Source organism: Centropristis striata, chromosome 15 (assembly GCF_030273125.1).
Source record: "Centropristis striata isolate RG_2023a ecotype Rhode Island chromosome 15, C.striata_1.0, whole genome shotgun sequence".
Classification (NCBI taxonomy): domain Eukaryota; kingdom Metazoa; phylum Chordata; class Actinopteri; order Perciformes; family Serranidae; genus Centropristis; species Centropristis striata.
The window spans coordinates 22,287,079-22,302,436 of record NC_081531.1 but is presented as its reverse complement, the minus strand read 5'-3'; the positions used below and the strand labels follow the sequence as shown (position 1 = coordinate 22,302,436).

The 15,358-nt window shown below is 39.1% G+C and overlaps 1 protein-coding gene across 1 annotated transcript; it reads right to left on the bottom strand.

The window, feature by feature from the left end:
• Nucleotides 1-813: 813 nt before the first annotated feature.
• waif2 (Wnt-activated inhibitory factor 2) lies at nt 814-2,876 on the bottom strand. Its single transcript, XM_059351011.1, has one exon. The coding sequence runs from the start codon at nt 2,735-2,737 to the stop codon at nt 1,664-1,666; it is 1,074 nt and encodes a 357-aa protein (XP_059206994.1). The 5' UTR covers nt 2,738-2,876; the 3' UTR covers nt 814-1,663.
• Nucleotides 2,877-15,358: the final 12,482 nt, after the last annotated feature.

Here is a 15,358-nt window from a genome sequence, read left to right as displayed (position 1 = left end):
CATACTTTTTTATCTCGTGCTTTCCCACTAATGAGGTCTTTCTTGTCAACCTCTGTATTCAAGATGACAGTGTATGGTACACAGTCATGTCACCTTACATTACAAGAGAAAGTGGCTCACAGCTTGATGTCATTGTTATGTAAAGGGCCACTACCACACTGCTGACACAGTGAAATACTCTGAAGAGTAAACAACTTTGAAGTGAAAACAATGATCAACAGCAGCAGTATGTTTCTATCTACTGTAAAATAAGATTGTCAGCCACTTGTTTCCATGCACAAACACATTTTCTCAAGCATCCACCACCACTGATGTGAGGTTACATAAGGCTGAATATTACTTGTTTATGAAGCAAATAATTGTATCAGAACTCCCTGATGGTTTTGCAGAAATATGTTTGTTGTTCTCACTTTCATCTATTCTTTTCCTTGTGTGTGTGTCAGCTGGAAGTCAGACACGACTTCAGTGAATATGCTCACACACACATTTCTTCTCTCCTGCTGTTTTCCAGCTTTTCATGTTTGACCTCAGCTTCCAAAATCCCTGTAATCGTAATGCAGACCTTTTAGTTAAGAGGGTTGATGAGCTCAGGGCTGCAGAGAGATACTGACTTCACAGGTCGATTGTGATTCTCTGCGGTTTTTATTCGTCACAGTGCTGATGAGATTAACACAGCCATGCCTTTTCTGTTATATCTCCTCATGCAGACCCTGACCAGCCGTGGACTTTTTGGTGCTTTAAAAAAATAAAGCAGATGAGATAGTCAAGACCTTTTCTGTGAGCCCAGAGGAGCTGACAACATGTAGTTCACTTACACTTGTTCAGAATTTCACATGCAGCAGTTGAAGCATATTTACAGCAACATTTTTTACAACAGGGGATCATACCCATGTGTTTAACGTGTGGCACGGTGCTGTGTGGAGTCCATGTTCCCTGACAGTGACGATAAAATGCACTGACGTAAAAGAACACTGCTAACTCGCCATTTTTATTTGACCTTTTATTAATGTTTTGGTTGGCTTTCTATGCCTACAACAATCACATGCATGGTTAGATTCTGCCTTTTCCTTTCCTGCCTCCTTCACTATAAACCTGAAGTCAAAACACATGTTACTTTTAAATGCTGCTCAAAAAAATACAAGGTTGGTAAGTAATCACATGTTCCTGATGATAAAATATGACTCCAACATCCCCTGCTTGCATGAACATGGCACTACTAGCTTATTCTCTTTGCAATATGCACTCTCTCATTAGATTATAAACAGGAATACTATGTTTTCCCTGTGGGATGTCTTGAATGTAGGCCATTAGTTCAAAACCGTTTACAAGGGCTGCAGTTTTCAGGAATTACCGCTTCATTTAAGCTTTTTAAATTATAAATTCTACATACTTGAACTGGATATTTGTCACTTGGGTTAATAACATAAATAATACTAAGTTAGTCTGTGTAACTAGCATGAAAAGCATCCCTCTCTTGAGGAGATACAATATGTACAGTAGAGGTTTTAGTCTCTTACAGTCATTTAACTGTGTTTGGCTCTGTGCATATCCCAGTAAGAAAGGGTTACTGCATGCAGTTCACTGGCCAGCTGCAGAAAATGATCTCAGTGAGTCTCTCCAGGCTTTTGAGAGCCATACAGCACTGGCCTGCTGTTTCAGAAGGTTAAACAGCCACGTTGGCCAGCCTCGGATCTGAGTCCTGCTCGTAGCGGTAGTGGTAGACCTCCATCTGGTCCCGGCATGCCTCCCTGATGTTGTTGAGCCACCGTTTGATGCCCCCCCGGTTCAGATAAAGCACCATAAGAAACACCACCCCGATCAGAGCCAGCACTATCCCGAGGAACACGTATGAAACCGCCTCCAGGTTCTCGTTCATACAATCCACATCCTCTGCACGGAGCTTCACCACAGGGACCCCCATCTTGGCCTCCGGCTCGCTGCACAGGAGGCGTCCTGCATCCGGACACTGGGACGAGTTCTTCAACCAGTAGTAAAACGCCTCCAGTTCGCAGGTGCACCGAAACGGGTTTAAAGACAAGAAGACGTGTATGTTCCTCTGCTGGTACAAAACGGTCACATTTTCCCCTCCTATGCTCTCTATTGAGTTATTTATCAGCACCAGCGTGCGGAGATTATACATGTCTAACCTCACCAGGGGGATATACTTCAGCATGTTCCCTGCCAACTCCAGTCTGTGCAGATTGCGTAAACTTTGTGGGCTGAGCGCGCTGGAGAGCTGCTCCGTGGCCCGGGGCAAAATCGAGTGATTTAGGATAAGAGAGTGCAGCTCTGGTAACCCGTGGAAAGCCCTGGCTGAGATCGACTCCAGCTGATTGTGGCTCAGGTCCAGCCGGTGCAACCGGGGGAGTCCCAGGAAGGCGTACGGTTCAATAACCTGTATCCCGTTATAGGACAGCAAGAGTGTCGTCATTTCCAACTCCGTGCCGTTGCTCATGAACGCACCACGCTGTAAAGTTGAAATGTTTCTCCCCTTGAGTATCAAGGTGGTCGTCCACTCCGGTATGTCTCCCGGTACCTCGGTGTCCTCCCCGTCGCGGCAGGTCACAGTCCCCGACTCCCTGGCACAGACGCAGGATGACGGGCAAACATCCTCAGTCCTGACAGGCGACAACAGTAAACACGCCACCGCTGCGTAATACAAACACCACTGGTTCCAAACAGAGAAGAGACACTTTGGATTGTCTGCAGTTTGAAATATCCACATCTTCTCCCTCATTTTGTCTCAAAGCCGGGCTGTGCCGATGTGAAGAAGGTGACCGACAACAATCCTCTCAGTCATGTAAAGTCGAATCCGTCCGGCTTCGGTTACTTCGAATCGTCAGAATATATCTTTATATATATATATATATAGCCTGTATAAAAAGCTGTTTTCTTTTAACAGTCCCCTCTTTGCTCTGTGTCTCTGTCTGCAGAAAAGATGACTTTTTTCTTTGGGATATTTACGCATCAGTACGGCGAACAACAGCCGAGTGTGGCTGTGTGGAAAGCTGCCTTATCTGCGCTCCCTTGGTGGTATTTTTTGACGCCTGTCACGGGGGGGGGGGGGGGGGTGAGATCAGAGAGAGAGTGAGAGAGAATACAGGTGCTCCCCAGATGTCCTTATATTTAAAGAAAGGGCCATTTAAAACACACATACAGTAAATAAAATCTCAAATGTATTTAGGGCACAATTAATTTAGAGCGCAATTATTATTTATGTTCATGTGATGTTGCATTAACTCTCCTGAGTTATCGTGCATAATTTTCCTATTTGGAAAAACCACTAAACCACATCCTCCCAGTCTAAACAACAAATGAGCTAATTCATCAGCACTTAGATGGTTGCAGGATAATTGAACTCCAAAAGAGAGTTTTTTTTCTCTTCCTTTCCACATCCCATTTGCATCATTACAGTGTAAATTTATGGCAACTTGTGTGTTTGTCGCTAATCAATTTCCTGTAATTAGCCTGTTTAAATGGGGGGGCCTTGGTCTGTGCTTTCCGATTGATCCCTTTCCCAAAGAAAGAAAAACTGGCTTTTGGAGCGTTGCTCACGCTCTCCACGTCTACAGCATAGAGCTGGCAAACAGATCAATAAGCTTGAATACATAGCCGCTTCCAACTCAAAGATTTGCCTGGGCATGTGGTGCTGGACTGGGGTTGTCATGTTGCCTGGAGGTTGTGAGGGTGAAGTAAATTTTACTCTAATTGAGCAAAAAGGTGGCATGAAGCTTAATGTAAGGGGGACGTGACACAGGAAACCACTAAAATTCAGTACATATTTTATATTAAGTGGAATAAGCGGCAATATTTTGACCATTCATTCACCAACCAACACAATTAAAGACACAGAGATAAGAAGCATTATTTAAGTAGACAGCAAAAATTAAGAGAGATTGAAAGTATTAAAGTCTCCTCATAGCAAGACAGAGAGAGTTTGAGGTTCAGCACCATGGACAGCTCCACAGAACACCACAGTACTTTGCTTTAAAATGGAGCTTGTATTGTTTCTGTCTTCAAAAGGAAGCAATGAAAGAAGTAGCTTAGAAATGAAAGATAAAAAGAAAGAAAAAAGAAACGAGGGAAGGACTTGAGTTTCTTCTTTTTTTAACCTACAACAAAAACATAAAGAAGACATAAGTAGTCAGTGAAGAAGAAAGGTTCAGCACCACGGACAGCGCCACATGACAGAGCAGGAGTACAGAAAGAAAGAGGTCAAAGTGAAGAAAGGGAAATAAATATGTGTCTGTTTAAGACAAAAACTGAGAGATTTAGGACCGTGGAGAGCACAGAGGACTACAGCACCACTGGAAATAGTTGATTAAGGAAAGAAAGAAAGGCTAAGTGTGATTTGTACAGCATCCATTCCTCTCTGTCACATGCGGTCTCATTTATAATAGACATTGGACACGAAAATAACTTTCAGAATGACCTGACCATAATGGCCTATTAACAAATCAAGTTCAACTTAAACCTTTTGGGATTCACTTAATTAGAGCAAATGCAGAGTAACAGTAAGCTGCCATTAGTCATTGAACATCCTCACTGACATCTCGGCACAATGAGCTCAAACATAGGATGGTTCTTCTTTTTCACTCTTTCTCTGCGTGTTTACTGAGCAAGTGAGCACACACACCTCGACAAAGAGCATCAGACCATGGCATGTGTGTGTCTGTGTGTTCTGTGCTGATAAAAGTGTGTCTGCAATCTGCCTCAAATTTAAGTGCCAACCTTTTCCATTTACGACAAGTTTATGATGACGTTTCCATTAATTGCACAGAAAAAGCAAATGTACACTTAAAAAAAAGTAGTTGAATATAATATGGATTTATACATTTGTTGCAATGGTTTAGCTGCACAATGCTCTTTATTCAGCTTATATGTTAGTCTCATAGTGCCAGCTGTATACAAAGGTATGCTATGTCTGCAACAGTCGAGTATGGACATTTTACTTACTTTAATGATGAATGATAATTATATTAATATACATTAAATATACAAAGATAATATTAGAAATAAGTATGCAAATTAAATTGAATAAAAAGTAAAAATAGATAAGAAGTAAGAAATTAATTAAAATCAAAATAACTCAAAAATAAATATGTTTGGGAGAATAAAGGGGGGGGGGGGCATAGAGAAAATAATAAATAAATAGATACATTAATTACATTTACAAACTGGAAAAATGGAATACAAAGGGTAACTAATACAAAGCCAAAGAATTAAAAAGCAATTAAGAACAGGAATATTTTATGCCACATTTAATCCATTAAGTAATTCCTACTATCTTTATATTACATTTAATGGTATATTCATTAATTTATGCAGTTATTCCAAACTTTTCTTTATGAAAGAGCACTGTTGTCCAAAATATCTAACATTGAAATTTCTCCTAATTGGAAATTATGGACCCAAACCATGAAATCCAGCCACAAAAGTACACACAATAATGTGAACTTGTACTGACTATACTAGCACTGTGAAGTATCCACATCCTTTTGGCTTTAAAGTGTATTTGCAGTGTAGTAGAGTCTTTTTTTAACCTGGTTAAATAAAGGAAATATATATATAAATATATATATATATATATATGTATATATATATATATATATATATATATATATATATATATATATATATAATATTATATTATAGTAGAGTGAAGAATAGACCCAGTGATTATACTTTTATTATACTACTGATATCCTAAAGGAATAGCAACAGACGTGAGTGTGATGCCCACCGTCTAATCAGCAAGAAAGCTAATAAACATATTATTCAGAATGACAAACAGAAGACGTTTTGGCCTTTTGTTTGTTTGTATTTAACAGGGGTCATAACAGTGGTGAGTTTTAGATTCATTACAGTTTACTGTCAAGCTCAACAGCACTAAATCTGGAACGGGCGGACAGAAACAACCCTGGTGGGGATGTAAATATAGACACTGTGAGAGGGAGAGAAGGAGAAAATGAGGGGGAGAGGCGAGAAGACAGAAAGAGATAGAGAATGATGGACAATGACCTTACTGCTGGTGCTCCCGATAAGCACAGAGGGACATATTAATGTCAGGTTGTTTTGCCTATTATGGCATTTGGGATAGTATTTATTTCTCCAAATAAACAAGGGCATCTGCTCAGGCCTTCTCTCCTGCTCTCAGGACCCCCCCTGCCTGCCCCACAGGTGTCCGCTCTATCTGCCACTTCAGTGATTTAGTGGTGGCTGCTATTCACGGGCCGTTGCTGGGATATTGTTATGGTGCCCTCCTCGTGGCCTTCAACTTGACACTGAACCTTGTAATTGATTTACTCAAGGCTGCCCATCCCTATCTTCCGACTACAGTGTGTGTAAACTCGTGACCACTGGCCAGTGACCTTGGCAGTCGAGTTTACATCCTCAGGTGTGTCGTTATTTCTAACAGCTTTGCTGCACATGCTAAACTAGTGGATGAAACTGTTCTTGTGTGTGTGCAGTATTTAGCTATGTAGTGCAGTGTGTAGAATTATAACAACGCTGCAAATTTCACTCTCACAGTTTGATTTCCTCCTTCATCCTTCCTGCGTCACTCGTCATTCATTAACCTTGTTTTAACAGCCATCTTGATCTGTCCTTCGTCCCCCCTCCAGCTGGGATACACGCAGGACGTCCTCATAATTAAATATGATCCAGTATGACCCAAGTAAAGCCCATATATAAAGTAAATACCATATATAGGGCATATAAAGATTGTAGTCTTGAGGCTATCAAAAGTTCCGTTACTGACAGAACATATTGGCCGTTGCCATTTCAGTGCACATTTACATTTCTATATGTACTGTACTGTTTTTGGATGATAGGGCAGAGCTAGTGCTAGTTAGCTAACTTGGTAAGCAAGGTGCACAACTGAACAGTGAACCAACTCCACGGAGTGTGTTTTACGGCTGTTATTGGCTGCACCCTCTTGGTTTTCTGCAACCAATGCATGCACAGAAAGGATTGGGACTCAGAAGGATACCATGTTATCAGCTAATGCTAGGCATTAGGAAGGATTATTCAAAATGAACACCTGACTCTTTTAGTCCAACACAGCAACACAACAGGCAACCAAAGTGTAACAGATAAGTTTAAACTGAAAACAAGTTATAAAAGGGTCAGAGTTCCAGGACACAAAAATACAGTGCACTGTGGTACTGACCTGTCAATCATAAGATAGTCAGGCTCTAAATTATCGTCAATTTTATTCTAAATGGACCATAATTTATGAATAATAAATTAAGTGATAAATAGGATCATTTTCTGATTGACTTTCATACAATCTGATTTCTTTATGAAACCAGCAGAGTTGCCCCCTGCTGGCCCATTAGAAAGAATACAGATTTTTAGCTATTCACTTTTCTGGCCTGGAAGTTTCAGCTTGAATGTAAAGCATAAAACGCTTTTGTCCTTTCCAACTTCTGCCAAATTCATGCTGCATTCAGAAGCCAACTCTGAAATCCTGACCTTTAAATAACAAATTGGTCTCTTTAACTACTATGTCAAACTGCTCTCTCCTTCCGTTTTGCAGCATTTCCTCAATGGATTCTACCCTTCCTCTTACTTTTTTAAAGTTTTGCTTCAAAAGATCCTAAAGCTGAGGACTACCTTAAATTCAAGGGGAAATATATTTTCCTCAGCAGAGACTCTGAGACTTAATACTATTTTATTAGTTTTGTATGTGCAGGATCATTACAGGATGGAGGCACACACACTTATACTGCTGCTGACCGTTAGATGTGTGCCAGGGGACGTACTGTAGCACACCAGGGTGGTCATGGGTAGCAGTAGTTTAATCTAAAATCCTTCCTTAATCTTTCTCCTTGCAGTGTGTATGTGTGTGTGTGTGTGTGTGTGTGTGTGTGTGTGTGTATGTATGTGTGTGTTTGTGTTTGATAGTGTGGGGTGAGAAGTTGAAGGACTCTGTAGCAACCGTGAATAATGTGGTTTACACACTTGCACACACAAAACTGTCGATCTGACGCAACCAAAAACTCTTCAGAGAGGAATGTGGCTGTGCTGAGCTCGTATGCAGGTGGTGATCAGGGTTCATCTATCTCCCCATACCTCAGAGCTGAAAATGAATAAAGTTCCTCTCTTTCTCCCGTCCCAGATGCAGTGTGTACCTCTTTATGTCTGGTCTACCTGTCTCTCAATCTGTCTATCCACAGACCTGCTCCTTAAACAGTACTCCACCAGCAGATGAATAAGAGATGAGGGGATGAAGGAGGAGAGGATTGAGATGAGGGAGAAGTGAAGAGGTGCAGTGCAGGCCAGGCAGAGCCCTGTGGGGATGAGGGTGTAAATGGATCTTGAGAAGCTGGTGTCACCTATCCCAGGACCATTAATTAGTCATTTAGACTTGTAATGGAGTTGAGCCGTAGCCAGACAGACACAACGGGCCAAACAAGATCAGAGGCGATCAGAGGAACCACTGAGTCCATGTCATAACATTACATATGATTTAAGTGAAATATGTTCTCTTTGTTTGGTCACAAAAGTGATTATATGTAGGATAATTTATATAACAAGAATGATTAAACAATAACTATAATGATTTCATTTGAACAACTTTTTCCAGTGAGTGGTAAACTTTATTTCAAAAGCCTGTACATCTTCCGCCGCAGGCTGAAGACCTATCTCTTCCAACAATACCTCGGTTAAGTCATGGTCACCTAACATATATATATAAAAAAAAAAAGCTCTTATTCTTTTCTCTTCTTTTCTTCTTTAACATATAGCACTCCTTTAGCAATGACAGTTAGCTCTTGAAGTTATGTACTTACTTGATTCCTATGGTCTGTGTCTAGTACCATCAGGTTGAATGCAAATATTGTAAGTCGCTTTGGACAAATCGTCTGCTAAATGACATGTAATGTAATGTAATGTAAAAAAGCAAAAAATATGATATTATAAGAACAATGACAACAAATATTGAGAGACAGGACATAAAAACATTTGTTTCCGTCTTGAAATTTTATGCCTCTGCCAGGTAGTCAAGTTGTCATTTATTTTCATGTCTGTCAAGAATGATATAATCTATATATTTGGTTAATTGTTTTTAGGTTTTATGCAGAGGCATCAGAAAATGTTGTTTTCAGGCTCTCAAATATGGAGATTTCCTGGTTTTCAGTTATATATCATTTTAAACTTAATTTCTTTAAATTTTGGACTGGAAAAAAAACCCTTGGAATTTGAGAAACTGAGCATTTTTCACTATTTTCAAAGATTTTGTTGACCATCGTGAAAATAATCTGCAGATTAATCGATGAGGAAAAGAATCGGTAGTTGCAGTCCTAGAATTCAAGTGTGGTTTGGTGCCAGAGTGAAGTTGACTTTGGACTCTTTGGATATAAATTTATCACTTCTCCATATTGTCCGAATAGACATTCGTGTGTCATTTTGTCACAATTAGTGTATGAATCCTTGAGTTTTGGCCCAAAAAAAAACTTTTTAGGAGGTCACAGTGACCTTGACCTTTGACCTCTAAAATCTAAACTGTTCATACTTGAGTCCGATTGAATGTTTATGAGAACACCATAAAAAACAACATAAAAGAGAAGGTTATATATTAATATTAAACAGGCAAAATCTGATAGTAACAAATGTTCATAACTTTTTATAATCATGTGATATAAAAGTAATGTATTCAAATAATATATTAGATGTAATATAATAGTCCATCTTACTTGCCTGCATATAATAAAAAGTTAATATCCCATTTAAAAGTTGGAGATGAAGGATGTATTCAAACCTTATGGTCACAGTGAAGTATAAATTCATATTTTTTTACATTATCATAGATCATATTCACATATTTTCCTGTTTGTGCTTTGAATTCTTCCCGCCTAGGGCTTTTGGGCAGATGCCAAAAATACAGAACAGTTTTATTATTATTATTATTATTATTATTATTATTATTATTATTATTATTATTATTTTGTACTCCAGTAAGTTAAGGTTCACTGATTATGTCATGATTAGACTCAAATTTCATGAGTGATATTTGAGACCCAACTGTGGCTCAGTTTGTAGAGTGGGTCGTCTTCTGATCGAAGGGTTGGTGGTTTGATCCCTGACCATGGCAGCCTACATGTCGAAGTGTCCTTGAGCAAGATACTGAACCCCAAATTGCTCCCGATGCTGCGTTCATGAATGTGTGTGAATGAATTCCCAATATGAATGTGTGTGTGAAAGGGTGAATGAGCGCAGTCTGTAGTGGAAAGCGACTAGAAAAGCGCTATATAAGTGCAGGTCCATTTACCATCCATTTTAGAGGGGAAAAATTCACAATATATATATTTTTTAATGGGATTTTCTAATTGGATTTTGCACCAATAATTGTATTCTTATTATTACTACTTACTTACTTACTTACTCGTAAGAATAAAAAAAAGAAAAGCTAAATAAACATCAGTACTGTATGTTCAGTATCAATCAATTGCTGACCATTTAAATAAACAAATAAAATGAATAGCTAAATAATACTGTAATGTCTTTGTTCAATGCCAGTTAATTACTGACCAAAAAGTAAACAAATAAAAATAAAAAGCTTTTTGCATTATTTATACTATATACTTATATATACTTTTTCTTGCTGATAGATACTGATATATCTTTAATAGCCGAATATCAGCCGATAATATTGGGCAAACTAATATATCAGTGGGCTCTCATCATAATCATGTAACAATTAATTATTGTGGATTCTGAAATCCTAGGAGGATATTTAGATTGAATTACAAAGTGTATGAGTCACACAAGAGTTCCTTAGGGTTTATAAAGTTTTTCTTCTTCAACTTTACTACTGTGATAATGTTTATTCATCCTGTTTATTGCCTTCAAGATAAACCGGAGCACTTGAATAAATATGATCAGGGCATCAGAGGTGATATGAGGTGAAACTAATATTCATGACTGTGTATATTTTTAACCCAGCAAAGTCCCCATGGCTTTACACAGTTAGTATTACACAATAACGACTCCTCCAGTAGCCAGATGGATTAGTTTACATCTCCTCACGGTTCCATAATAACATTAAGTTTCTTACGATCACATAACAAACAGATGATATGGATACTTGGCTCGCAATGTCTCTATTTAGATTGAATTACAAAACGGTTGATATCTGATGTGCAGGTGACCGCTATTTGTCCTTCTGGCTGTCATTGACCATCGACACTGAGACCTCGGAGGCAGTTAAGACACTCGTGCTGAAGCTTGAAGTGTATCAGTGACACCCTGGAAAGTGAACCAACTGGCTGAGTCAGGGCAAGACACGGGCCTGCTGCCAGTCCTGTTAGAAGGGGTTAATCAGTCCCAGGCAGGCGATCCTGTTTCACTGCCACTATCTGGATATACTGTTTTGGAAAAAGGTGAATTGCTTCCATTTGGCTATTAGATAATTGCACTATAAATACTGGAGTGTTTCTTTTCTTTTTTTTCTTTCTGTTCTGTCACTCTTTTGGATTTAACATTGTAATCCTATAGAAAGAAAAATCTTTGCATTTTTGGCCACATTTTATTAAAATTAGAATGCGGTCTGATGAGCGCAGACATCCACCAAGGCTGTGCATGATCTTAAAATGTTAACGAAATTGAAAAGTAATTTGGGTGTCTGCCCCGTGATTCAGTTCAACTATGAAATTTAATGAGTTCTTTTTCAGCCCATATTAACCGTTCTACGAAGTTTCATGAAAATTGGGCTTTTTTTTTTTCTACAATCCTGCTGACAAACAGAATACTGGCAAAGGTAAAAAAAAAAAAAAAAATACAGCCCCAGAGAGGAACCCTTGGGGGCTTCCAGGCCTTTGAATCAACTTTTTGAATGTTATATTTATTTTTCCTCTTTTTAATGATTTTTTTTATTTTAATCAAATTCTAATTTTAGTCTATTTTTCAATCAAATTTGCCTCCGAAATGGAAAAGTTGCCAGAGCCAGAGCTGCATATTGGTCCTGAAGGCGAGGACAGGTAAATAAACCAATCACACTTTTAATTTTAATGGATATGACCGAAAATAATTGTACTTGGCCTTCCTGAAGGCCAGAGCTTTTACCATAGACAGAGCAGTGAAGCAACGTTGTGGCCACAACACTTTCTCAGGCACAAAGAATAATTTATTAAAGCAACTTTCAATATTGCAGCACAGTAGACTGAGCTTTGTTGGAAGACACAAAAGAAATAACATGACTGTATACTATGCTAGACGGGCTAACAGAAATTGGAAGCTTTACAACAGTGATATATACTCACTGGCCACTTTATCAGCTAGCAAAGTGTTCCCTAAGTGGTGCTGTGGTTGTAGCACATATGCTTTAAGGTGGATGTGTTGTGCTTTCAGAGACCTTGGTTGTAATGAGTGGTTATTTGAGTTTCTGTTGATCCAGTCAGGTCATTCTCCTCTAACCTCTGGCATCAACAAGGCATTAAGGCTCTCTGGATATTTTCTCTTTTTCGGACCATTCTCTGTAAACACTAGAGATGGTTGTTAGATCAGCAGTTTGTAAAATACTCAGACCAGCCTGACTGGCACCAACAGCAATGCCACAATCACAGTCACTTAAATCACCTCTCTTCCTAATTGTGATGCTTGCTTTGAACTTCAGCAGGTCGTCTTGACCATGTCTACATGCCTTAATGTATTGAGTTGCTGCCAGCTGATTGACTGATAAGATATTTGCATTAGCAAGAGTATAGCTCTAAAAGTCACGGTTTTCCACTGTACAATGTTAAATCTCAACTTGTGTGTGTCCACAGAGTGTCTGTAAGTATACCAGGACTGGGGTCAGAATTAACATCAGACAGGGGCAGGGTGAGGATTAGTGTTTGGTTAAAGTGAGGAGTTTTAGTTTCCAGAGTCCTTCAAGGTCATCAGATGATCTAGTGACAATGTGTTGACACTTTGTTTACCTAATTGTTAAACACCAGTACTAGGCTATCCATATTAAATAAAAAATAATGAAAATAAGGACTTGTATGGCCGTTTTTACAGCAAAGATATAGAGATGTACATTTCTGTGCAAGCCTGACATCCCTCAGCATCTTTCAATAAACCTTGGTGCTGTCAGGCCGTCCTGAAGGGGCAAAATAAGAGACAATATTTATGTTTGGCAGAGCCAGGCAATCAGAGTAGTGCCCTCCATCCATCAGCAACTGGACTGCTCATCACTTCACAGTCAGGGTGAACTTTCCAGGGAAAACTGCAGCCGTTCGCCAGCAGGACACTGTGGAGATGGACGATCAGCAAGCAGTGAGTCCGCTGCTCTCGTCTCTCATTTGTTTAAAAATTAATGTATTTGTAGCTGCTGAGAGATGGTGGTGTGAGAGCTCCATTACCGTGTGGTCAAAGAAAGTAGTTGGCAAAAGCAGACAGTGGTGAAAATGAATCGATGTTCATTTACTTTAAGTGCTGTAGACAACTGAAATACAAGTTTTGGTATATATTACTTTACTTGTTAGCATTATTAGAATATTTCCTAGTTAGACTACTTTTTACTCCGATAAATGTATTTGGCAGCTACTGGATATTTCGCATTTTAATAAACCATCCATCCATCCATCCATCCATCCATCCATCCATGCATCCATCCATCCATCATCTACTTATTTATTTAGGCATTTTTCCTGCTTTTTAGACAGTGACAGAGAGAATAGATTGGGGGACATGCAGCAAGGGAGGAGGCATCCTCACCAGATGCCCGAACAAACTCAGACAGCTCCTTTTGACAATAAGGAGAAGCAGCTTTACTTCAAGCTCCCACCAGATGTCTGAGCTTTTCACCCCATATATCTTGAAGGAATCTCATTTCAGCCACTTGTATCCACAATCTCTTCTATCGGTTACTACCCAAAGCTCAGGACCATAGGTGAGCACTGGATCCTAAAGGGACTGGTAAATTGAAAGCTTGGCCTTCCAGCTTGTGGCTTATTACTAAAATGTTGTCACTTGTTGGAGCCCAATGGATGGTTGGAGACAATTAAAAAAAAAGGAGGTTTTATTTAAGTAAAAAGCCTCAAAAATATAAATGATCCATTCTCAGATGTATGAATACAAATGTATGTTTTTTTCATTTTTCCTGCACCACTGATCATCAGGGTTATCTCTCCCTGGGTGATGAGCCACTGGACTAATAAACTGTATATAAAGTAGTTAAAACTAGGTCCAGATGGAAGAGACCACTTATTAACAGGAGGACCAGTGAGTATTATCCCTGCTAAAGTATCTTTGTACACGACACCAAACCTGCTCTGCAGCTGATCTTTTTGTAAAAGGGAGAAAGTGAAAAGGAAAATTCCCTACAGAGAGCAATAAAGACTCACATTATATTACAGCGAGAATAACTGATGAAAGAGCAGCATGAGCAGTCAGAGGGGGAAACATCTTCATCATCAATCCATGTTTCAGCATGGTGCTGAAAATACTCGTGCCATTATGTCTGAGAACAGAGCGGGACATTTGCAGAGAAAAGGAGGCATGGATAGATAGACAAGGAGGAGGAAGAGATTATCTTACATTTATTATGGCAGAGCTTATTAAAAAGGGGAGGTCATTATTTTTATCTGGAGAGTAGAGAGAGAGAGAGAGGGGCTATTCTTAGCTTTTACTCCTGTGGCTGGTCGACAAGATAGATCTACAGTTTTATGTGAGCCTGTTTTAGAAACCCATCCCCGACTTTACCAAACTACTGCTTCATCAAAGACAAAACATCTCCTGCCTTTATTATCATTGGTTTGAGAGATTAATAAGCTTTTATGGCATTTATGAAAAAAGAGAGTTTTTCAGTTAACATATTTAGTGCCCCAGGCGGCAGCGGGGAATGCTGACAACACAAAATATAAACCAAGTCAATAAATAGATTTCCCAAAGGGTGACTCAATATTGCTCAATATTTTTTATTTGCTTTTTGAGGTTCTAAGTGTGTCATCTGGGTTATTGTCCCGCGGAGTGGGATGAATAATGTCAGCAATATTAAGCTTTCATATCAGGGAACATCACAACAAGAAAGCAGACGCTAGTCAGAGGATTGGGAGAAGCATTCCTCCACAGAGTTTGTCAGCAGCAGCTCTTCTCTTTGTGGAAGATAAATTGATGACAGTGAAACTAAGATTATGGTAAATAAAAACCCTACTCATGTAAAAAAAAAAAAAAAAACAGCATTTACAGTATTTAAATGACAAGAACCATCTTATACAAGATTCACTTACCAAACTCACAAACAAAGAAACAAGAGTTTGTGTGTTGCACTGAATAGTAACTTCAGCTTGCCAACCACATACCAAATGATGCTAATATGCTAACAATTACAATGCTAACATGATTGTAAGCAGCATCTTGTATTTCAAGTATT

What these genes read in the sequence shown, in the direction of transcription:
- waif2 (XM_059351011.1), bottom strand. Translation starts at nt 2,737, where the DNA reads ATGAGGGAGAAGATGTGGATATTTCAAACTGCAGACAATCCAAAGTGT.